The 24,649-nt window shown below is 37.2% G+C and overlaps 4 protein-coding genes across 4 annotated transcripts; 3 read left to right on the forward strand and 1 right to left on the reverse strand.

Moving 5' to 3' along the window:
• Positions 2,315–11,827, forward strand: LOC109849564 (protein bem46-like). Its single transcript, XM_020419408.1, is given in 9 exon segments — positions 2,315–2,740; positions 4,581–4,616; positions 4,704–4,782; positions 4,915–4,969; positions 5,068–5,184; positions 5,794–5,844; positions 5,846–5,968; positions 7,944–8,196; positions 11,557–11,827. Coding segments are annotated over 9 exon segments (1,227 nt in total). The 5' UTR covers positions 2,315–2,319; the 3' UTR covers positions 11,649–11,827.
• Positions 12,215–12,895, forward strand: LOC109847910 (keratin, type I cytoskeletal 9-like). The gene has a single exon (XM_020417143.1). It carries the CDS (start codon positions 12,215–12,217, stop codon positions 12,893–12,895), a length of 681 nt encoding a protein of 226 aa, XP_020272732.1.
• On the forward strand, positions 15,323–21,716 carry LOC109848790 (omega-amidase, chloroplastic). The gene is made up of 10 exons (XM_020418463.1): positions 15,323–15,612; positions 15,709–15,825; positions 16,543–16,767; positions 18,186–18,279; positions 18,896–18,970; positions 19,174–19,252; positions 19,647–19,662; positions 19,983–20,063; positions 20,225–20,307; positions 21,413–21,716. The coding sequence occupies exons 1-10, from the start codon at positions 15,367–15,369 to the stop codon at positions 21,486–21,488; spliced, it is 1,092 nt and encodes a 363-aa protein (XP_020274052.1). The 5' UTR covers positions 15,323–15,366; the 3' UTR covers positions 21,489–21,716.
• LOC109850031 (putative calcium-binding protein CML19) lies at positions 22,376–23,198 on the reverse strand. The gene has a single exon (XM_020419926.1). The coding sequence runs from the start codon at positions 22,945–22,947 to the stop codon at positions 22,534–22,536; it is 414 nt and encodes a 137-aa protein (XP_020275515.1). The 5' UTR covers positions 22,948–23,198; the 3' UTR covers positions 22,376–22,533.

Consider the following 24,649-nt stretch of genomic DNA (forward strand, 5'->3'; position numbering starts at 1 on the left):
GCTTGGTCGTTCTTCCCCCTCCAGATGGCGGCTGGTGATTGGAGGGGAAGTCATTCGAGCCTAGGGGAGCATCATGGTGATCTCTGGGAAATGACTTGTAAGTAGAATAAGCGTCTTATGCACGGGATTTGTCAGAGCAGAGATATTGATAGGACTGATCAGTGCTGTAGTGCTGATTGACATCTGAAGCGAGCTTAGCTGGATCTCATCCCCTTAGTAAAGGCGGGTCGGTTCGTGGATTGTCTTTATGATTTCCCGACCCGACAGCCGAGTGAGCTTCGGATCGAGTGTATGGTCGAGACGTCTGTTCGAGGAGTCGTCTTAATTACGGGGGACCGACTGATCCCACACTTCGAGTCGGTAATGATGACCCTTGGTCAAAAAATGACTCGTCTTCGGCTGACCGATAGACTTGCTCTTGGCTGGGCTTTTGGGCCTCTAAGCTAGTTTGGACCATAGATTTTTTACGCCTATGCAGATAATTTTTCGATATCTTCATCTTTAAATGGTAAATTACCATAACACCAACCAATCACTAAAAGAAAAATTCGTTTAACTTGCTATTAAAATGACAAGATAAATTATTTTATCTTATCATAATTGTGAAGATAATTTTGAGAAATTCTAATATGTTGTCATTCATTTGATTTAAAAGAAAATAAAACAGATACAACATAATAAATAAATTTTCCCCTAAACAAATTAATCTGCTCAATTATAATTTTTTTCCCCGCGTATATCCCTTAATATACAAGTACTTTGTTATTTTACCCTCAAATTATCATGATCCCTTAGCATTTATTCAAAATTTCAAGGAATAAGGTCCACATTTTAAACAATACTTATTCAAAACCAACCCCCCCTAAAGGTTAGCCTTCGCAAATACTAAAAAATTTTAAAAACTTTGTTTTGACAATTAAAAAATCTTTAAAAACTAAAAAATTTAGTTTTTGGATATTGGTCCCTTAAATCATCACTATTTTGATATTACTCCCCCAAATTTTTTTAATTTTGATATTACTTCCCCAAATTGTATTAGTATATTGATACTAGTCTATGTAGTTAGGTGAATTTATAAATAACGGAGAATATTTTGTTAAGTTTAACTTCTTCCTAGAAAGGACAGCTATAACGCTTAGAAAAACACTACAGACATACTCTCTGCCACACCTCCGGTCACACCCCCTCTCCTTCTACAGTGCAGAGGGGCCCACCTGAGATTTTTAAAAAAATCTCAGGTGGGGCCCCCTTGCACTGTAGAGGGAGAGGGGGCATGACCGGAGGTGTTGTAGAGGGTGTGCCTGTAGCGTCACCCTCACGCTTACACATTTCATAGCTTTCTTCTCCAACGGCCTCTGCACATCGAGAAATCCAATTCTCTTCTCTGTTTAATGGCGAAAACACTCCATGCTCTCCACCCGCATCCCTTTTCTCCTTCTGAACTTATCTCTTTCTCTCTAACCGTGAGCCAAAGCAAAAAAAAAAAAAAAAAACATATCAAAATTTTCCCATTAATTTCAATGATGCAAATAACAGTGGATCAACGGCAGAAGAAGAAACCCAATCCACTTCAAGATATGACAAGAAGTCCTCCTCTACTCTACCACTTCCTTTCTTGATTGTTGATCTAATATTTAGTTAAAGCATTAAATGGGGTGAGCGTTTTGGTAATTTGCCACCTATAGTTAGTCCCAACCTCATCATGCAGTTGAGGGTTTCCGCAGCAATAACAACCGAGGGACTAGTGTCAATAATATTAATGCAATTTGAGAAATGAATATAAAAAATAGTGATGATTTAAGGGCCTAATATCCAAAATAAAATAAATAAATAATAAAATCGTGCGGGCCAACCCACACCGGCTTGGGATCTTCTACTAATGCATAGTGTCTCCTAATATCTCCTAATGCATCTCTACCTTTCATTTTGTGCATAAGCACAAAATACGAGGAGATACTATGCAATGAAAGATGAAGATGCATTAGGAGATATTAAGAGGCACTCTGCATTAGTAGAGGATCCCACACCGCCCACACCCTCATCCTCGCTTCAATAGCTAGGGAAAAAAGGATCGAAAGAGGACAAATTTAAAAATCGATCCATTTTTAAAAAAAATTGTAAAAAACGATTCATTTATAACATATTTGTCAAAATCGACTCGGTTTCAGGCTGAAACTGGGTAGATTTTGGCCAAAAAACTTAAGAAACTTCTCGGGACTTGAAGTCAAGTTCCGTGAAGTTTTGTATCCAGACGGTTGAAACGGGATCGATTTTGACAAATATGTTGTAAATGAGCCGATTTTTGTAATTTTTTTTTAAATGGATCCATTTTCAAAATTTGTCCGACGGAAAGAAGAGACTCCCGTCAAAATCAAGGTCGCCCTCTCTCTCTCTCCTCCCGTGGAGCTTCACTCAACGTCGAAATCCCCTCATTCTCCATTTTTCTTTCTAAACCTAGCTCCCAAATCCAAGCTCAAACCGAGGAGGAGTTTGCAATCGCCAATGAGATCCTACTTGAAGGTCCTAGCGTACGGCATTGGCGGCGTGGCGGTGGTGGGGCTGGCGGCGCTGGTGGCGCTGCAGGAGAAGATGGTCTACGTCCCGGCGCTCCCCGGCCTCCCTCGGTCCTACTCCTTCACCCCCGCTCGCCTCCGATTGGACTACGAGGACGTCTGGCTCACTTCCCAAGACGGCGTCCGCCTCCACTCTTGGTTCGTCAAGCACTCCCCTCCGGTCAAAGGTTAGGGTTTCTCACGTTCGCGCTTGGAGGTTTCTTGATTTTGTTAGTTTTTAGTGTTGAATTTGAGTTGGAATTGGGACGTTTTGGTTGCTAACCTCGATCGCAGCTAACCCTAACCAAAGACCTGAGAAAAGAAACGGCCTTTTACTTAAATATATGCAACACCACTGCAGCACATCGATAAGATTTTAAGGGGCCCAAGGTTGGGTAACACGATAACTTCATTACACAATTAGACTCTCAAAATCGTGATTCAAATTGGACTATAGCGTTTACAATGCCATTGCTCTCGCTCCTTTCTTGAAACCTTTTCATGACATCTTCCTCATCGATGTTACAAAAAAACGTCTTTTTCAATATAAGCCGCCAAAGAATCATTCATATGTTCGTCTTTCATTCAATTGTTGGATTTATTTCGCCGTCGCATTTCGCAGCTTGCGTGTAGTTCGATATAAGTACCTCAAACCTTTAATATTTTGACATTAGTTCCCCAAATCATTAAAGTTAGTCCCCAACTCTTATGCATTTTGAAATTAATCTCCCTAGCTAGCCGTTAGTTGATTTGGAGTGGATAATTCCTTTAATCTTAACTAATTTGGAAGACTAATTTCTAAACGCTTCCAAGATTCGGGAGATTAGCTTCAACATATGACGGCTTAGGAGACTACTTCAAAACACTTGAAATATCATGAATCATGAATGCAGTGGGCCCCTGGTAGCGGGTGTGCTCCCTTGTGGTGGGAGAGCCTAGACTTTGAATCTCCTTCCTCTGTGGTTGGGAGTGCTCGAACCTAGGGCCTCATTCTTGATACCTAATTGACAGTTGCCTCCAAATTCCAACATGAGTTAGAACTACAAGATATTGTGAATGCATTTGATGTTTTGAATACTCTTAACCTAACGCGGTTGCAAAATTTGGTCATAAGTTGCATTTTGAGCTATATTGAGGTTTAACTTGCTTCTTCAATTGCAACCAACCTCAACAGAGGTTTAAGAAAATCGATGTCCTTAAATAAGCACATGCAACTATAAGATGCTGCAAAATGCTTAAAGTTGAACCAAGTAACTATGCATGTGACGTAGACAACTGATATTTGCATTGAAATTAATAATTATAGTTGTGGAGGACCAAACAACCCCTTTTTTATATTTCATGGTTCTGGAACTAATTAGGATATGCGTACATGTAAACCATGAAGTGGGTGCGTAGACTTGAGGTTAGATATTAGATTTTGTCGTCGTTAAGTTAACTAAAAGTGTGATCTTTTTTGGGTATTTTCCTCCCAATTCCTTTTCACATTTTGTTTGCCTAGTAAATTAGCATCAAAATGTACTTAAATGCAAATGGTTGACATTAAGTCATTAGTTGGCTGTGAATTCTCTAATATGTAGAGCTCATTACTGACTCCATGGTTGACACCGTTTTGACGGGATAAGGCTCAGATGATGCTGTAGGGATCCTGCATTTTCCATCACATGTTATCATGTTTCTTTGTCTGGTTATTGCAGTTAAAATATTTTGCATATGTATTTACTATTTTTAGAACTTTATCCACTATGCTTCTTATGTGACTGCACATACTTTTGTATGAGACCAATCCATTATGAAACACTTTTTGTAGTCCTTTATGCATCTGTTTCATTATTATTATTATTTTTAATGAGGGAAAGACCTTGATGATGTTTGTGGTTGTTTACCTTGGTACATTATTCATGACTAAGCATATATATCTTTCTCTATTGGTTATGTGATTTTTTTATTAGTAGAAAAGATAACTATTGCGGTTTATGAACTCCTCAACGTGGTTAGTTTGTAACAGTTCTATTGTTGTTACTGCAGGTCCAACAATACTCTTCTTCCAAGAGAATGCTGGCAGTATCCTTTTTTTTTTCCTTTTCCTCCACTCTATCAACTTTTCAGATGATATACATTCTGTTGACGACCTTTACCAGTATCCTTTAGATATTGCTCATCGTCTTGAATTTATTCGCGTGATGCTGCAAAGGCTGGAATGCAATGTGTTTATGCTTTCATATAGAGGGTAAAATTCCATATGCTTTATGTTGTCACTTCTTATATCTGGATGCTATGCATATTTCTAGGATGTGCATGGTTTTTTTACTCATAGCATATTTCTTCAGGGATCTGAAGCACAAATGTTGATATTCTATAGGTATGGAGAAAGTGATGGTTACCCATCACAGCATGGAATTATAAAGGATGCTCAGGTTTGGCCACATGTTTTGTGGTCTTTTTCTCTCAATTTAATTCCACGTTGTTGTTCTTTTCGTGAGTTTTGGTGGTTTTGTTTCCCCCTTTTGGCTAGGCAGCATTGGATCATCTTACTAAAAGAGATGATATTGACACATCTAGAATAGTTGTTTTTGGTAGATCTCTGGGAGGTGCTGTTGGTTCAGTGATTGCAAGAAACAATCCTGATAAGGTATGTCTTTCGCATAAGATATTTTCATTATTACAATTTTGTGAAATACATCTGTTATTGATTGTTTTTAATATCTTATACCCTGAACCAGTCCTGATGTGGATCATATAGGATCATTGTTTTTCAAGCGAGAATTAGGAGCTTGTTTTGGCAAGGTGCTATTCCCATATAGTGTGGTGTGCACGTTACCAAGTTCTTGGTGGAAACTTAGTTGGTACTTAAAGATAAGACAACGAAGGGCGCTGGTATATGAAAACACCTATTGTAGAGTTAGATTTGCATGATTATACTGATGCTAATCTTTTTTAAGTTTGTGGCGGGAAACTGTGACTTTTCCTAATTTTAATTGAGTGGTTTAAATTGGAAATATTTACTTATTTTACATTTGATAAACAAGGTGAAACTTCTGCAATAATTGGAAATTAACCTTACTACATTGAGAAAGAAAGAATATATGAGCTCATATCTTCAATTGTTCCTCAATTGAGCTGTTTTTATCTTTGCAGCAAACATAATTTATTTTTAGAGGCAAATGTGTGCATTCTAGGATTGATTTGAGACTCTTTTTAGGGTCTGCTCATCAATTTTTTTTTTTTTTGAATCTGATAGGTTTCTGCTTTGATTATGGAGAACACATTCACCTCCATTCTGGATATGGCTCGTGTCATGTCGTGTCATGCTTCCCTTCTTAAAGTGGTTCATTGGTAGCAGTGCGTCAACAGGTCCAAAGTTTCTCAATTTTCTAGTACGATCACCATGGAGTACCATTGATATTGTTGCGGAGGTTAGCTTTCAAATATACTTGATACATTTTGTTGCGTGGAGTTTTTTTATGCATTGGCTTTTAGTTTAATTAAAGATTCTTTGTGGGCTGGATTGCATTATGTTCCCTGCTGTCACCAAGGTGGACCTATAGATTGGTTTAAGTTGATAAATTCATATGGCAGATGATAATGCAGAAAGTAGATTCATAGTCCTGTAGCCATATTTTAGTTGTATCAAGTCTTTCTAAAATTTTATTGATGTAATTCTTCTGTTATTTGTTTATACAGGTTTGTGGACTCCTTAAAGCGCTTCTTTACTTTTTATGGGGGCAATTTCAAAATTTTAAGCTCCAATTTGATTGAGTCCTTGCTTTCTATCTGATTCAACCAAAAGTAACCATTTTGTCCATTTAGTTCAGGCCTTGTTTTGCTCTGATTTTGGACTAGGCTCTCGGATTAAATCAACTCTTCATTAAACCTTCCAAGTGTAAATATGTTTGGTCAACCCTTGTGCATTTTTTTAAAGACTGGGCCTACATCGAAGTTTAAAAAATGAGGAGTCTAAAGCACATTATGTCTTTAATTATTTAATTTAGAAAAAGAAATTGAAGATATTTCTTGCAATTTTTTTGTTATGTTGCACCTTGCCTTATCTTTCTTAAAATTGAAGGTACTTCTCCGACTCTCTCCTCCATCTCTCCGTCCTCTCCTTTTCTATCTCCCTTTTCCCTCAAACTCTCCTCTCTCACACGTGCACACACCTCTCTTTGTGCATCTCCCTTGAAATTTCTTGTTTTTAAGTTTTTAATTTAGTTTTTTAAAAATAAAAGATGACTTATCTTCTGAGCAAATAATTACTTAAAGAATTTCACATTCATGTAATTTGATTATATATTTTTTAGTTTATTGCAGTTTACAGTTTATATGTAACTTTCATTTAAAAAGTTCTATTCAAATTCTGAATATCTGATTTGTGTGCCAAAAGGACTCAAAGTTTATTTTAGTTGCTATGTCTATGACTTAAAAAATTCTGTAATTAATATTTACAGATTGCTAATATCTCATATATGGGAATCCTAAACTCGAGGTGTCTTGTTATTGATGGTATCTAAGTTGCTGGTCTATTTAATAGACCTGTGCCTGCCAGTAGCAGATTGAAATAGAGGATCGTGCTAGGCTGCTTTATGTTTAAGACTTTTAAGGGTAACCAACTCTCAAATATGGCTGGTCCGGTATGAATTAGGAGGTTGATCCTGTTTAAGTCTGTCGGTGCTAGTTCTAATTGGCCCAGTAAAGGTTGACACTATCTCAATTTGAGGCTGGTTTTGTCATTGTTTGGTGTTTTTCTTTTAAATGAAAGAAATCTATACAATTTAAACACAAAATTTTAGACAAACCTCTCTCTATTATATACATTTAGCACCTGAAATTTCAAATAAAAGTAAAAATATGAAACTTCTCCAACTCCTAAAGCTCACATGTGAAGTTCACCCAAGCATTCCCTTTCAGAGTTGTACAAGAACCCCAGCAACCATTCTGCAACCAATCCAAAACTCTTCTCTACTATACAAACTCAGGAGACATGCACACTTTCCTACTTATTCTGAAAAATATCAGACATTTTCTGAATTCTATTGAGCTATTTGGGAGGTAGCAATCACTTTAATGACATAACTGCATTGGTATCTTAACAAGAGTTCATACTTTGGTAAACCAAAGATAAGTGCACCCATTTGATGCTGTGTATAGTACAGGATCTGAATCTGGCGCTTGTCCAAATTTGCTCTTCATTTGACCCCTGTACATGCAAACTACTATGTAGCTTATATGATAATGTCGTCCATTATGTCTGCTAATTGCTTGCAGCACAAATATGCTCCAATAAGCATACTGTTAACTGATCAAAAATCCTACAAATGGCATAAAGTAACAACTTCTTCTTATATATACTGTTGCTTCTTCTTATTGCTTTTGCTGTTGTCTACACTTTTGCAGATCAAACAGCCCATTTTATTCTTGTCTGGGTTGCAAGATGAGTTAGTACCTCCTTTTCACATGCAAATGCTGTATGATAAAGCACGTGAACATAATGACCGTTGTCTATTTGTTGATTTTCCATCTGGTATGCATATGGACACATGGCTTTCTGGTGGCGATCGCTACTGGAGAACAATTCAGTTATTCTTGGAACAGTATGCTTCAGAGAAACAGGAAATCAAGTTGAGTCACAAAGTTGACGGCAACAATGGTACTGATCCAGTACTTTAGAACTTCTTCTTGCTTATATTCCACAATAAGGACGTATTTTCTCTTAAGAGAAGTTTACTCCTGGATTGAGAACTGCATGGATTTGGCTGGAAGCATGTACTCCTCAAATTTAAGTCAGAGTTTCATGCACTATGTAGTAGCCCAAGTAATTAGTGTTCCAAATCTATATTAATGTAAAAGTTTACTTAAATAGGGATTAATGAAATGTTAGTTCCTTAAGGGGTTTCTTTGAAATTCCACCAGCAGCTCTTGATAAGATGCAAAGCAGGTGGTTTAATGGCTAAAGGCCATTGGATGATATGGCCGGCACCTTCTTAGGAGGAGAATTAAAAGGGTAGGGGAAAAAAGATCAATCAACTTAGAAATCATCTCATCCTCCACAATTTCACTGTGAGCTAGAGGAAGTTATTAACGAGAGAGAAGGACCAAGGCATTAAATCAGTACCTCGATCATTAAGGTATAACCCACTTCCATCTTTCACAGTAATCTCTAGTAATTTAAATCAAAATGGAATGGGTGATGATAGTAACATATTCTGATTATGGAACTGAGTGTTAGGATTATAAAAAGAGAATTAAAAAAATCAGCCCTAGCCCCAACGAGGGACTCACCGACGGCCCATCCCGACCTCATCACGCGCATCCTCTAGTTACCTGACCGACGACGAGGTGGGCGGCTCTAGGGACTTGCGGGGGGGGGGGGGGGGGGGGGGGGCGGTTAGTAGGGAAGAAGGAGAAGGAGATGATTAAGGAGGGAAAATTTCCCTTAAATCCTTATGTTGACTAAAACTTAGTGAGGGTCCCAAACTGAGTTAAGAAAAGTAGAATTGACTAGGGAAAATTTTGCTTTATGTCTATAAACTTTGTAAGAATTTCAAACAGACCCAAATAGAACGACCTATGTTTGAAATAGGACTGGAAAATTTACTCTAGTCCCCTAAACTTGCTAAAAAATTGTCAGCGGAAGCAAAAGTATTAGAAAAGTGTTATAAAATTATGATAGATTGCTAAAATTAGCAATAAACCTATGTGGACCCTATTTATGAGTCTTGATTACTATTTGATTGTATTTGATTCTATTTGGATCCAGATTATAGAGCAACTAACCTATAGTGTGAGTTATCTTGAATTAGTATTAACCTTATATTTCTGGACTATAGGATCTGGTTGATAGTGAGAGGGATCATATTGAGAGACTCGCACAGTATAAGGTGAGTTCATTTTTCACTAGTATTTTTATAATATAAATCACATGAGTATTATACTTGAAAGATCTTGTGCTTGAAAAATAAGTATTCTATTATTTTTCATGTAAGAAAATGATATGTCGTTTGATCTATTCTGTCGCGGCCTAACCGGTAATATGATTTCAATTTCATATGAGATATTAAAAGTAAATTTGATTTCATATAAAATGCGATAAGTGATTTTGGTTCTCATGCGATCTCAAATAATTGTGAATATTGTTTTATCTGAAAGCTATTGAAGAAAGAAGTGATTTAAATGTGTTTCAACAGTTTGACGAATTCAAGAGAGATTTCGTGATTTGATATTTGGAAAAAAAAAATAAAATGAATTTCATGAACTGTTTGGATTGAGATAATGAGATTTACGCTCATCTACTTGATTAAAGTGTTTATAATTTTGATAAGTGAACATGCCAATATTATTTTGATACAAGTGATGAAAACAAGCAATTTGTCAAGTGATGTGTTTTTTAATTAAGTGATTTGACAAGCGATGTGTATTTGAAATCAAGCTATTTGACAAGCATTTCTCGATGTTCTCAAAACCCTTAAAAGTTTACTATGGAGTGATGTGTTTGTGTCAGCCATATAGTTTGAATGCGCCTTTATGTAGGCTTTTGGGCATTTGTGATGTGGTTCTTTTTGGGCATTTGTAATGTGGCCAACGGCTTATGGTAAAGTTAGGTGGCTTCTGTTCACGGAAACTATATGTTATGTGATGTCTTTGAATATTCCCATGCTATTGGGCTATAATTTGTAGCTTTAATATGACTTATGAGGTGATTCTTGCAACTATATGAACAAATCATCGACTTCTGATATTCTGACATTTGACTATGAATTCGAGAAAGCGGTAGACTTTTTTTGGTTTTGCACAAAATTTAATAGTCTGTTTTCCTCATTATTTATCTTGATTTCAAAAAGTCTGATTTAGTAAACTATGACAGTATATCCAGTTGCATATAAGAAGAATTTTAAAAGATTGCATTCTTTTTTTGAAAATAATGATAATGTGTTTTTTACATAATATTTTGTCATTTCAGATTTTTACGTGCAAAACCTATAATTCACTATTTCTGAGAATTGTTATTTTGTTAGATATCTAAAAGCTCTAGTGAGAAATGTTCTCATTGAGCCCTAGCTCATCCCGTCGTTTAAAAAAATTCAGATCTGGTGTAGCTACGTATATAAACTGAACTTTTGGTTATGGCGTGTTTCTAAGAGGCGGTTATATGGGAAGACCTCTCTTTTGGTGATGAGTTCTGTTTTATAAAATGCTTGTAACATTGAGCTTGTGTGTTGTAACTACCGATTATATATGTGTGTGTGTGTTTGCTCTGAACTTCTATCTTCAGCGGGTTTATAAATTTTGAGAAAGCTATGTGATATGAAATGTCAGGCTTGACTCGTGCATGAGACTTGTCTTGTGCATGGGTCGCTATTGTCATGTAACCCATATTTATGATCTTCTACTGCGGTTCCAGGGCGTGACACACTAGTTTATTCCTAATTTCCTATTTGAGTTGGTACTGATCTTAACTCCATTATATTATCTTAATTGACTATTTTCTTCCCCAGTGTGTTTAGCATTTCGTGAATGTAATGTTTGATGATTTTAAACTTTTATTTTGGTTTTAGATTCAGAAGTTCTAGGAACACCCAAGAACTTTCTTTGCAATTTAAAATATAACAATTATGCTAGAATGTTCAAGTTGAGAATTAGAGATTGCTCATTTATATAATTTTCTAGCTGATGCTTTGCTGGAAGTTGGTGGTTGGAGTCAAACTTGCAACTTAGATGTCACTGATAGCGTAATACTAAAGTGTTTTATCAGCATCTTTTTTGTATCTCTTTAAAGAATGTACCTGTAATTTGTCACAAATGCTTGCATTTGAGTTCTTTTGTCCCTCTTTATCGTCAGTTAATGGGTTATTGAGTTCAGATATGATCCTTATCTAGGCTGGGACGGACATTAAGCAGTGCTAAAATTGTAAATTTACAACTATATTGTTGCGACTATTTCATGATATCTTTTTTATGCTTCTTCCCAAATTCTACAACAAGATAACTTGCACATCATTTCATAATGCAGAAACCTTTTGTACTCTGAAGAAGATGAATGTTTCACACAGTGAGAAGATCACCAAGAGGCAAGGCAGCGCCCTGAAGATGCCCAAGATGTGATTGTAGTATGTCAATTTTAGTTTCAAAATTAGTACTATGTTAATTTTGTGAAACTGTCCTAAATTAACTTTACAATTTGAAACGTAACAGTTGCATAAAGCCAATGTTTCATATTCAAGGTCAGGAAATATTCTTTATGGACTTCTTGTTCTTTTAAATACAAGTTTGTTACGAAATGATATTTTTTGTGATTGCTCCGTATGCATGTGGAACTTAAGAGATGTTGAGAACTATATTGATCCTGCTAATGTCATTTATTGTGCTTTGATTTCTCTTCCGAAAATAGAATTGCGAGGAAGAAACCCATTTCATTAGATGATGGAGTAGAGGACGCAAGACTACTACAATAGGTCACGATACATTTGAAATGCTCATTGATAATAGAGAGATTACAACACAGACACTAATAGTTTCACAGGCCTAGGAAATGAGACTGTCTCAAGCATTCTTATTCGGTAGAGGTTGGTGCAGCGGTGACAGCAGGTGGTGGTATTGGCTTATGCTTGTATGATGGTATATTGCGGTGATGATGGTGGTGGTGATGATGGCGGTGATGACTTTTACCGATGCGTGAGGAAGGTGGTGGTTTAGATTTGTATGTTGGTGGCGATGGAGCACGATACTCAAACTTTGGAGGTGGCGATGTGGCTGGATTCTTTTTTGCAGGTATTGGCGGAGGAACATTGTGCTTGGGCAGTGGAGTCGCAAGGTTGAAAGGAGGTGGTGGTGATGGAAGAGAAAGCTCGACTTTTGGAGGTGGAGAAGCATCATTACTGGCCGGTGGTTGTGGTGATGGTGGTGACACAAACAAAGGTATTTGTGGTGGTGGTTGTGTGGGTGGTAGTAATGGATATACTGAAGGCGGACATTTGGTGCAAGGCGAAGGTGGTGGTGATGGAGGATTGAAGCTAGTCGTTTCCGGTGGTGGTGGTGGTGGTGGTGGTGACAACTCGTATACTGGCGTTTGTACCACTGGTGGTAGAGGATTGAACATGGTTGTTTGTGGCATCGGCGGTGGTGGTGAATTGAACATGCTAGTTTGTGGGGGGAGTGGTGGAGAATTAAACATGGTTGTTTGTGGTGGCGGTGGTGGTGGAGGGACGGGTGGTAGAGGATTGAACATGGTTGTTTGTGGCATCGGCGGTGGTGGTGAATTGAACATGCTAGTTTGTGGGGGGAGTGGTGGAGAATTAAACATGGTTGTTTGTGGTGGCGGTGGTGGTGGAGGATTGAACATGGTTGTTTGATGGGCATCGGCGGTGGTGTGGCAAGGAAGCATGGCTAGTATTGTGGGGATGGTGGGAGAATTAACATGGTTTGTTTTGTGTGTGGCGGTGGCGGTGGAGAAAAAAGCCGGGAAAACATGAGTGGTTGTTGTGGTGGCGTGGTGGTGGTAAGTTGATTATGTTGTTTGTGGCGGCGATGATTGGTGGAGGAGGATTGAACATGGTTTTGTGCGGCGTCGGTGTGTCGGAGGATTGAACTGCGCTGATATTGTGGTGTGGAGGGGCGGCGGCGGCGGCGGTATTGACGACTCAATTGGTGGTGCTTTTGTTGGTGTGATGTGGGCGGTTAGTTGTTGGTATAAGAGAAGGCGGTGGTGGAAAAATAATCGCAGTAGTTTGTTCGGTGTGGTGGGTGGGCAGCGAGTGTATACTCGCGGTGAAGGGTGAAGTGGACATGATTTGGGGTAATAGGTAACCAAAAGTGGAAGGAGTGCCAATGGTGATTGAGCAACAAGTCCAATTTGCAGTGGAGTTGAAGTGGAGGTCAAGGTTAGAGAGTAGGAGGAGAGAACTAAGAGAAGCTTCGTTCAAAGACCATGCCTTCTGTGTGGGTGCTGTTGGGTAACTCTCTTTGACGATGCATGGTTTTTATAGGCAGGGTTGCTAGGCTAGGTTTCTTTTCTTTCTTATTTTTTGTGCTGGTGCGTTGGGGTGTGGGGTGGGGGTGGGGTGGGGGGTGGTGGGGGTGGGGGGTTGGGGGGGTGGGTTTGCGGCGGGAAGAGAAAGTTAGCAATTTGGGTGTTTAACCATGCATGCATGCATGCAAATAAGCGTAGGTGGGGAATGAGTACAGCAAAGAGGGCATCTTTTGTCTGATGACTCATGCTTTGCGGAAAATATTGGCGAGCCTCTCATATATTGGTCCCTACACAATATAGATAGTTTCTTCCGTGATATTTCATATATTTCCTCTAAATTTGGCCTAATTTGAGATGACCCCCAAAAACTTCAAAAATGGTCACAAAACACCGATTTGAAAAGAAAAAAAAATCTTGTGAGCTTAGGGGTTTTCTCACCAATTTGAGGTTATCCTACCAAACTTCTTATCGGCGTTACTTGACCTTTAAAAAGTTTTTGGTGTTATCTCAAATGGGTCAAAAATTTTAGGGGGTTATGTGAAATTTACCCTCTTATTTGCTCACCGTCTAACTAATTTGTATATAGCTTCATGCATTGACAGCGAACCATTTTGGTATGGGCCTTAAATATTGTGTATTTAACTGTGGTGGCTTATATAGGAGTTTTTTTAACGGTGGTGGCTTATATAGGAGTGGACCTATATATGCGCGGGTTGGTTAAATGAGTTTGGTGAACGTTGAGGGTTTATACTTAGTTTTTGCAAGATTTGGGCAATCACAGATATAACTCTGTTTCATTTGTCCGAGCTAAAATGAATCGCGGGTTTACAGTGTTGCAGGTCATGGGCCTGCAAGCCTTACCCAACGTTCACAGTTGGGCCCCAATCTAACGCCGAAGTGAAAAAGATATTTTATAGTTGAAAAATACCTTTTAAGGACTCAAAACATCGGTCCAAGTGAGTAAACGGGTGAGGTATCCCATCCCTATTGCATAATGAGCTGGTAATAACAGCTTATTATGTAATAAGAGGGAGACATCTCACATATATTTTGGGTCCCTGTAGAAAAAAAATTATATTTGAGCTGCGGTACAGAAAAGATTACGGTCGAATTGCCCTGCCACCCTAATGCTGACCAAATGAAAGTACATACAGCATCAGCCTTCTATGACCTATCAAGATTTGGTGATTGTGCATTAACTGCATTGTGAAATATAGAATTTATACATTGCTCTCTTGAATTGATTTGAAGTATATCAAATTAGCCGTAAAGTTTCTTTTCCTAATAACACTAGTGTGCATCCCGTGCAAAGCACGGACTTCATTTTTTTATTTTCGTTATAATAATTATGTATTTAAATACAGTTTTTAAGTGTCACGGTAACATTTTTTTAAAAATGCTACAATATCCCTTTGAGCTACAGTAATGATGTTACAATAATTTTTTTAACGTCACAATTCCCTTTTGTGTTACAGTAATACTGCTATAGTATCCCCCTGAGCTACAGTGATCCTGTCACAACACTTTTTTGGATGTTACAGCCCATCTGTCCCGTTGAGCTACAGTAATAATTTATGAACACTACATTTCTCGTCTGTGCTACAACAATAATGCTATAGTAAATTACTATAGTATAAATAGTGAATCATGGATCCTGTAATAATAATATTATAGTATTTACTGTATCATTATTGTAACATAAATAGTTAATTTTAAATCCTTCATTATTAGGGAGGAATAGATTAAATTTGTTAAGACGTTTTAAATTAGCGAAGGCGGACGAAAAACAATCATCCCTAATTTTCACATTAACTCCCCCTTTCCAACAATTTTCATGCCATCGTTTTCAAAGAAATGAGAGTGGGACTGGCCTCCCTCATCCTCCCGCAGTCCACCGCTCTCCTCACCACCGGTATCTCGCCCTATTATTCTCACCTCCCTCCAAAACCTTCTCCAAACCCTAGAACAAAAAACCCTAACCCTAGCTTTCTCTCCCCTCTCCGATCCTCTCGCCCCTTCTCCGCCATGGCCGCCGCTTACAAGCCGGAGCAAGCTAGGGTTCCGCCCGTACTCCCCCCTCCTCCTCCGCCCGTCTCCAAGGTAAGTTTTTTTTGTCTTTTTTTCCTATGGATTAGTTCCCTAATTTTGCAAATTTTCGTTTTTTTTTTTGTCACTGAGGGAGCGAACTTTTTGCAGTTTAAGATAGCTTTGTGCCAGTTGTTTGTGACTGCGGATAAAGAGAGGAACATTGAGCACGCTCGAAAGGCCATCGAGGAGGCTGCTGGTAAAGGAGCCGAGCTCGTGCTGTTGCCTGTAAGTTTTGTGGGGGAAAATTTGAAGGAGTTTGAAGATTTTTCCTTAAATTAGCTAGATAGATTACTTAAAGGATTGTCTGTTTGTAGATAATTAGTGGATACAGGAGTGGTATTTTGGGATGGACTTGTACATGAGAATAGAAGTGGATTTTAAGGAGAAGTCTCTGTTTATTTTATAGATGGCGTGGTGTTTTCTTTTTAAAATTGTTGAGTGTGTGAGCTTCTTGTATTGATGTTTTGCTTTCGAAGTGCACAAATTGGGAGAAGTGGTAATATTATAACAAATGGAACAAGGGTAACTGGAGATATGTCTGAGACAACTTGAGTGAAAACAGTTGAGGAGGATAAGATAGTGATTAACTTAGTGGAGGAGATGACCGTTAATGGAAATGAATAGAAGAAGTGATTTACGTAGCTGACCCCTAAGTTTTTGGGACAAAGGATTTGTGTTTGTTGTTGTTATAGGGGCTTCCCATAATTGTGAAGTATTCTTGTTCCTTTCCTAGCAAAGTTTTGGTTCTTGTGTAACTTTTGCATTCCTCATATTGAACTGTATTCATATGCGTATAATCTGGAATTGCAAACTTTTATCAGCAAAACGACTACCTTTTGTTGCGTTTCATGTTCTCTCTTTTGTTATGGAAGATGACACAAATGCTATCATATTTGTGGTAAGACGTTCTCGTAACATTTATGTTTTTGACATTCATGCTAGGAAATATGGAATAGTCCATATTCAAATGATAGCTTTCCAGTGTATGCCGAGGATATTGAGGCTGGTGGTGATGCAGCTCCGTCATTCTCTATGCTTTCCGAAGCTGCTCGCACTCTTCAGATTACTATCATTGGAGGCTCAATACCAGAGCGATGTGGTGACCACTTGTACAATACTTGTTGTGTTTTTGGGAAGGATGGAGTTCTCAAGGGTAAACATAGAAAGGTGCAAGCTAAAAGTAATTTTGATGTTTGGATAGATGAGATATTAATTTGCTGAGTTGCTACATGATTTATGCAGTGCACATTGAGAATTTGTAATTCTAATTTGTCCTTTCCATTTACTTTGCACCTTTTACGTTATCCCTGATATATAACTACATAATCATTAATAATTAGTACTTTTATTTTATTTTATTCTTCTTTTTCTCATATCCTTTTACTTAACTTTGTTCATATCCTTCTTCTTATATTATAGATTATTAGTACAAAATTTGGCATGTGCATTTGCATGTAACACGAAATCATGTATAGGTGTTTTAAGATATTTGTGTTCATAATCCTAAATCAAGGTGCAATAATTTATTGGTATAAATTTTTTAGGAAGAAAGTTGATTCGTATCCATTTGTTTTAAGGAAACATTTTGTAAAAAAGTTAATATTTGAAATTATATTTTATCACACAACACATATTTATATGTTACATTTAATTTTTTTTTTATTTACAGGAAAAATAGATTAAGCTAGATGCACTCTTATTAAATTATTTTTCAGAACTTTCAAATATAATAAATATTTTCGTAATATATTCTAATAGTTTCATTTATAGATTTAATAAATTAAAAGGTACTTATACTTTCAAGTTTCAAATTTCAACAAGAGAAATACATGGTGCAGGAAAGGGAGAGTGTGAGATAGAGGGGTATTGAAGTGACACTTATTATATTCAGGGAAAATTACCTTTCTGCCCTTCATAATTCTTCATGGTTTCCACTTTCCTTTTTTGTCCTACACCTAGTATTGCCATTATCAAGTAGTATAGATAACTATTTTTGTGCCTAAAATGCCATCTTAAATCCTCCGAATAATCATATGAGTGAAGTACCTGTACTGGAGCTTAACTTCTAAAATGTTTGCTCGTCATGGTTCATCATACTGGGTTATATAAATCCTCAGAGGGCCGAATTCCTTTTGCCTTCGTATACAGCTAAAATAAGTGCAATTAGATGATGTTTGTCATGCACAACATCTCACACTGCAATTATCATAGTTGAATTTACTACTCTTGATCATGTTGTAACACGACGACTCCTCTGGAAATTTAGCTGCCTAGGTGCTTGTTGCGCAGAAGTTTGAGACACTTCTCGTTGTTGTGATCTCTATTGTTGTTTGATTTATCTTAACCGTATGCCTTCTCTATGTAAGTTTTTCATGGGAAGATGTTATTCCCGTGACATTTGAAATAAACAAAAACGAGCAGATGCCAAATCTTATAATGACAGTATAAATATATGCATGCCTCTTGAGGCCCTGGCGGAAAAACATAATGACACTGTTTGTTTGCCTCTGTTTTATTTGCTGAAAATGGTTGGTATTATGCGATTTGGTAAGGACTATCTAATATAATGCATATTATAAATACAGCTACATCTTTTCGACATTGATATCCCGGGCAAGATTACTTTCAAAGAATCAAAGACTCTTACAGCTGGGCAGAATCCTACTATTGTTGATACAGGTTTGTCATGTGCGCCACGTGTTTCACGAATCCACCTACTTCTGTATGTTTAATCATAATTTTTTTTAATGTCCTATGGAGGTAAGCTTATTTTTTACTAGATTATAGATTCAACACTTCTAAAAGCTTGTAGTTGGTTTCTTACGGCTGTTGCGAAAGAATTTATTAATAATTTGTGACAATTATTTAAGCATATATCTTTTTCATGTGTAAGAGACATTCTACAAGTAGATCCTTGAGTTGCCTTACAGTGAACCATCTTCTATTTCTTGGTTGTACAGATATCATACTCTTACAAAATGGTCAATATTTCTGTTTTGGAACTTTAACTTTGTACTTTATGGTTACATTGTAACCCATTTATAAAGAGTCAGAACATGTTTTTACTTGTAGTCTCAATGAAAATGCACTCATGAAGTCTAGTAAATAATTTTTCATATGTGTTTCCCTCATAAATATTTCTTAAGAGAACTTCTCCCTAACCACTGCTCCTCCCCTGTCCTCCAATGTGCGCATCCCACCCTACTAACTCAATGGACAACACAGACAGATTTTTTCAATATTGCACATAATTCTTTGATTTATTCTGCAGAGTGATTCTTGATAGTGTATGCAGATGTTGGGCGCATCGGTATTGGTATTTGTTATGACATCCGCTTCCAGGAACTGGCAATGTTATATGCAGCAAGAGGTTTTCTTCTTCCAATATGAATCACAATTATGGTTTTTTCCCCCTCTATAAATTGTTATTTGTTAGATTTGACTTTCCATCCTTTACTTTCTTTTTGGCATCTTTTGTTTAAGGCCGCTCTATAATTTACTTCAATCTGTTGCAACTCGTAGTTACTAAGGTAATATTGACATCAACCTGAAGCTTGACAATTTTGAAAGCAGGTGCTCATCTAATTTGCTATCCTGGGGCATTTAACATGACCACTGGTCCTTTGCATTGGGAGTTGCTCCAAAGAGCAAGGTAATATCATACCGAACTTGAAAGATGTTATCAATGTGCTGTATGTTGGTATTTGATAATATGTATCGCAGAATATCCAAATTCTGTAACTTTCTTTATGTTTCTATTATATCGGAATATTGACAAAGTTAGTGAAACCTTTAATTAAATATACTCGCATTAGCTAATTGTCACGTTTGGTATGTTTAAGCCTATTATAACATAATCTTGACGAGGCAGTGATCTGCAAAAGGATTCATTTTGAATATACTGATATACGTGTTTTATAGGAATCATAGGAGTACATTGTATATTTGTATAAAGTTTCCCATGCATGCCATCTTTACCATGTTTATATGAGTCTCAAAGAAATTTTTCTGCTATTCTTGCTAATGATTGTATCTTTTTCTGGCAGGGCTGCTGATAATCAGGTACGTGGAACTTTTAATTACATCTCCAGAAATGCATATCACAGAAATTCTCTTAACTGTAAACCAACTTTTCATCAAAGTAGATTTATCTCCTTCCACACAATATGATACTTGTATGGGTGAATAGCTGAATTTTAATTTTATCTTTTATTAAGCAAGTAACTGTTTGTTTGAAGAAACAGCAGAATAGTGATACAGAGAATAATATTTCTGTTTATTTTCTTTGAAATAGGTTGAAAATTGTTCCAGTATTGTTACTCAAATGACATTTAGCTTTATACAATTTACTTTATATACTTTGTAATCTTTTGTCTTTTCAGTTATTTGTGGCAACTTGTTCCCCTGCTCGGGATACTAGTGCTGGTTATACTGCTTGGGGTCACTCAACACTTGTCGGACCTGTAAGTGTAATTAAAGACTAATATATTGTTTATTTCTCTTTAATTATTGTTAGCGTTCACATTCAGAAAGTTTGTAAGATTTTATGCATCTCGTATTTGAACAATTGAAACTTGAATATATGACAAATACTATTTGTGTTGCCCTCACCTTGGCTTTTTAGTTTGGCGAAGTGATTGCAACCACCGAGCATGAGGAGGCAATAATTGTTGAAGAAATTGACTATTCACTAATTGAGCTTCGGAGGTAGGATATTTTTTCCCAAATTCACCAATTTACAATCTTATCATATTATGACAGTTCTTACAACATTCGCTCCTTTTTAGCACATATTATTGGAAGCCCTTCGCTTCTTAATTGCTGTTTCATTCTTTAAGTTTAAACCTCTTGACATCGGCTTATAATCTTCTGCTTGGCCTTTTGAGCTTCTTGTCTATGGTTGTCGTGGTCATGGATCATTTTGAATTGGAGTGCTCCATAGTTGAATCCACTTTACAATCTTATCATATTATGACAGTACATGATTTTAAAACATTCGCTCTTTTTTAGCACATATTATTGGAAGCCCTTCTCTTCTTAATTGCTGTTTCATTCTTTAAGTTTAAACCACTTGACATCGGCTTATAATCATCTGCTTGGCCTTTTGAGCTTCTTGTCTATGGCTGTCATCGTCATGGATCATTTTGAATTAGAGTGCTCCAAAGTTGAATCCACTTTTGATGTAAAAAGCATGATAAAGTATCACAAGGTATGGGTGAGTTCGGTTCATGGGAGACAAATGCAATTTCTATTTGCAAACATTGTCATTATCATCCTCATCCTGTTCTCTTTTTGGAGAACCATTGGTGTTTGTTTCTCAGTGAGTGACAGTTCCTTGCCAACTACCATTTAATTTCTTTAGCCTGCACTATTTTGTGTTAGGTTCGGAAGGGTGTGTATGAACTCTGTTCTGTATATGAACTTTGTCCACTGAGCCCTCAACTACACTAGTGTCTATGGCAACTCCAAGTCCAGGTTATTGGAAATTCTCACTTCACATATTGTAAACTAAAATTATTTTGGGAAATGAGATTACAGAAAAAGACGTATACACTCAATTACAATGATAGTTATCGACTAGATAATATCTCAACAAATCCTCTAATTCCTATAGTAACTCAGTTGACAGACCAACGGGCAATCATTTTGCATTAACTTAGATTTCTATTTTCCTTACAACCACATATGCACATTAAGTCATACCATAAAAGTTTCACTTAATCCAATTCCATCTCTTTTAATAAAGTAATTCAACTTTTTTAATTTTTCCGCTAGTCATTGTCTTAAACCCCCCCCCCCCCCCCCCCTGTAGATCTAATCTGCCACTGGAGAAGCAACGACGTGGAGATTTGTACCAGCTGTTGATGCCAAAGAGTCGCTCTCATTAAATACTCCATTGGTTAAGATTTCACCATAATCTCGCCAATTTAGCAGCTTTTTGTATCACCTTACAGATTCAATAATCTCAGCAGCAATAATAAATGTCAGTGACATATGATAAAATTAAGAATGGCGTTTTCTCTCCCTTCTCTTTAACACTGTTGCTGTAATTCACTCTTAATTGTTTCAGTGGTCTCTGTAGAAGTCCTACTTATGTGTAACTTTATTTTGCTAAATTGAGACATCCACCCCCCCCCCCCCCCACCCCCCACCCCCCCTCCATGTTTGTTAATTGTATGTTTCATTATTTTAACATAGAAAACTGTTGATAATTTGATTTAGATGGCCGCCACTCGCCAGGTAAATGTAGCTTGTGAAATTGAGTCTCTAGGAATTGATAGAAGTCAAGGAGTGCAATTCCTATAAGAACATCCCTCCATGTGCGGTGATCTGATCCATCTTAAAAGTGTTGAAATACCGAAACTTTTCTCCATCTTCATATATGTGCGGTTTGGAGCGTCTTGTATGATGTGTTCTGATAGGATTCGCACTCAAAAGCAGCATTAGAGAGAAGCTGATGATGGAAATATGCACCAAATAGATATCAATTCTTGGATCTGTGCACAAGTCTCAAAATCTAATAATTCAAGAGTTGATACCCTTTAGTGCATATTTAATGTCGTGTAACTTCCAATGGATACTTTCTGTTGAGGAACAGGGAGCAACTTTTTTTTCTCACTTTTTTCAACTTGGAAGTTGAGTTAATGACAAGATCTATGGATAGAGTTCATGGGCCGGGCGCAGGAATCCTTGCCGGATTAACCCTTCATATTGGGCTGTATGCATAGAAATCCTGTATTGGCATCCAAAAGCTACAAAAAAAGTGCCTCGTACGTGAAAAGAAATACCAAACTATATCAAAAGAGATCTAAATTTTTACAAAATATCAAATATGTTAAAATAATTACATGAATGAAACAATAATCCCAATCCACAATTGTACAATATCAAAAAAAAAAAAAGGAACCAAGGAACTACAACAATGCTAAATTTTCAATGCATCATCATAAGCCTAAACTCATCAAAACTAATTACCCCGTCTCCATCGAGATCGAACCTACAAATCACGCTCCTACACTCCTCAACATCCACCACATTCCCTAACCTTGCGAGCATCCTCATCAAGCTCTCCGCCGTGATGCAATCCTCGCCGTCCATTCCATACATCTTAAAAGCCTCCCTCAACTCCTTATCCTCCCCTTCCTCATTCTCCATCAGCATCTTAACCAGCTCTTCAAGCTCTAACAAGCCATCTCCATTCGAGTCGATCGACATAACCAAGTCCATCGCATCCTCGTAAGATAGCTCCTCTCCTATTGACTTCATGCAAGATTGAAGCTCAAATGGTGAGATTTTTCCATCATTGTCCTTGTCAAAGTGGTGCAAAATTCTCTCAAACTTTGCCATGATGATTAATGATATGAAGAAGAAGAAGAAGCAATTATAAATATATTTTCATGCCTCCTAGCTTGTTAGGGTGGTGATATTTATATATGTGTGAGATTAGCGTGTATAAGATGGGGACAACGAGTATTTGATACATATAGATGGTTGAAGAGATGGGGGGGAACTTGCTGAGGAAATTACTGGTTGATGTCTAATGAGAAAATAGTTGGACAGTTTCTAGTTATGAAGTTTGAATAGATTAGTACTAGTTAGGTCTACGCGTGAAGAATAATTGAGTTTAGTATTTAATAAAGACGATAAGAAATGACTTGGTTTACTCTACTTGAGCTGGGTCAGGACAGGGACACAAGAAACTACCTGGATGTGTGAAGGATGAGATATCTTTCCTTTCTTTTTTTCCCCCCTCCCTTTTTTTCCTTTTTTCTTTTTAATTTATGGTAAAACTTATTTTTTGCAAACCTGCTTTTTCACGCGTTCAATGTTTTTTGGGACCCCTCCTTTTTTTGTTAGTTTCTTTTTTTTTTTAGAGAAAGGATGGACTACTGTTAATCATAACAGTAGTCCAGCCAGCTAAATTAACCAAAAAATTGGCTGATACAAGAAGATACACATTCTTAACCAATAAGAATGTGTACTTGAGTTCAAACAGAAATTACAAACCAAAAGAAAAACTATTGTTCCCCCACAAAAAGAAGCCAAACCATGCTCCAGCTCTGCCACTACAGAGTAACCCATCTCCAGCATGAATAAGAAAGCTGTCAGCTACTACTACTTCCAGATAGTAGACTATCTTAACTAAGAACAGAGTTTTAACCATCTGAAAACAAAACAAGTTTATAGAACATTTTTGTTAGTTTTTTAAGGGCTACTATTGTCACCAATAAATAAAATTGACGATGTCGACTGGAGATGTGATAGGATTTTTGACTGAAGAAGAACTTACAAGCATCCGATAAAAAATCAACCATCATAAATTATAATAATGGTCTTTCTACTACTTTTTTGATGAGTACAGATCCTCTCAGAACGTCCCGCACCTTGCAGAGCGTTCTGAGCCGTTCATTTACGGAAGTGTGGGGTACTTCCGTAAATGAGCTTCATGTTGTGTGGCTATCAGAACCCTGCGTGATAGGAAGTGCACTGCTTTTTGACAATGGAGATAATCCAACCCCATATAGAATTTCATAAATATCTCCATGGGAGAAAAAAAACGTGACGATAAATCATTTTACGCTCTAAATTCAGGAAAAAAAATACATATGGTCGTTTAAGGTTTCCAAAATGTAACTATTAATGAAGGGATCGGATCTTTTCCAAATAATATATAATATACAAGATAAACATTGGAAGAGTGAATACATCACCATCACCATAGTGTACAAGATGTACATGTATGATTGACCCTAATGAAATGAAAATGACGGGCGACCTTACAAATTCTTATTCCCTTAAGAGATTATTATAACAATCATAATCATCGCATGGCGACTTGACATCCCCAACATACAGATAACCCTATCCTCCACTCCCACAAACCACACTCCTCCACGTCAGCCCTCTTCTTGCTGACCTGTCACCCCCCCATCATCCACTCCTCATGCACTTATTATCTAATTATTCATCAATATCTTCTCATTCTCCAAACTATTATACTCTTAACTGAATCTCTTTAACGCTCTAATCCCCACAATGGCATCAATCT

Source organism: Asparagus officinalis, chromosome 7 (assembly GCF_001876935.1).
Source record: "Asparagus officinalis chromosome 7, Aspof.V1, whole genome shotgun sequence".
Taxonomy (NCBI): domain Eukaryota; kingdom Viridiplantae; phylum Streptophyta; class Magnoliopsida; order Asparagales; family Asparagaceae; genus Asparagus; species Asparagus officinalis.

What these genes read in the sequence shown, in the direction of transcription:
- LOC109850031 (XM_020419926.1), bottom strand. Translation starts at nt 22,947, where the DNA reads ATGGCAAAGTTTGAGAGAATTTTGCACCACTTTGACAAGGACAATGAT.
- LOC109847910 (XM_020417143.1), top strand. Translation starts at nt 12,215, where the DNA reads ATGCGTGAGGAAGGTGGTGGTTTAGATTTGTATGTTGGTGGCGATGGA.
- LOC109848790 (XM_020418463.1), top strand. Translation starts at nt 15,367, where the DNA reads ATGAGAGTGGGACTGGCCTCCCTCATCCTCCCGCAGTCCACCGCTCTC. An exon ending in CTCCTCCGCCCGTCTCCAAG is followed by an intron (nt 15,613 to 15,708) that starts GTAAGTTTTTTT and finishes AACTTTTTGCAG; the next exon opens with TTTAAGATAGCTTTGTGCCA. An exon ending in ACTCAACACTTGTCGGACCT is followed by an intron (nt 20,064 to 20,224) that starts GTAAGTGTAATT and finishes TTGGCTTTTTAG; the next exon opens with TTTGGCGAAGTGATTGCAAC.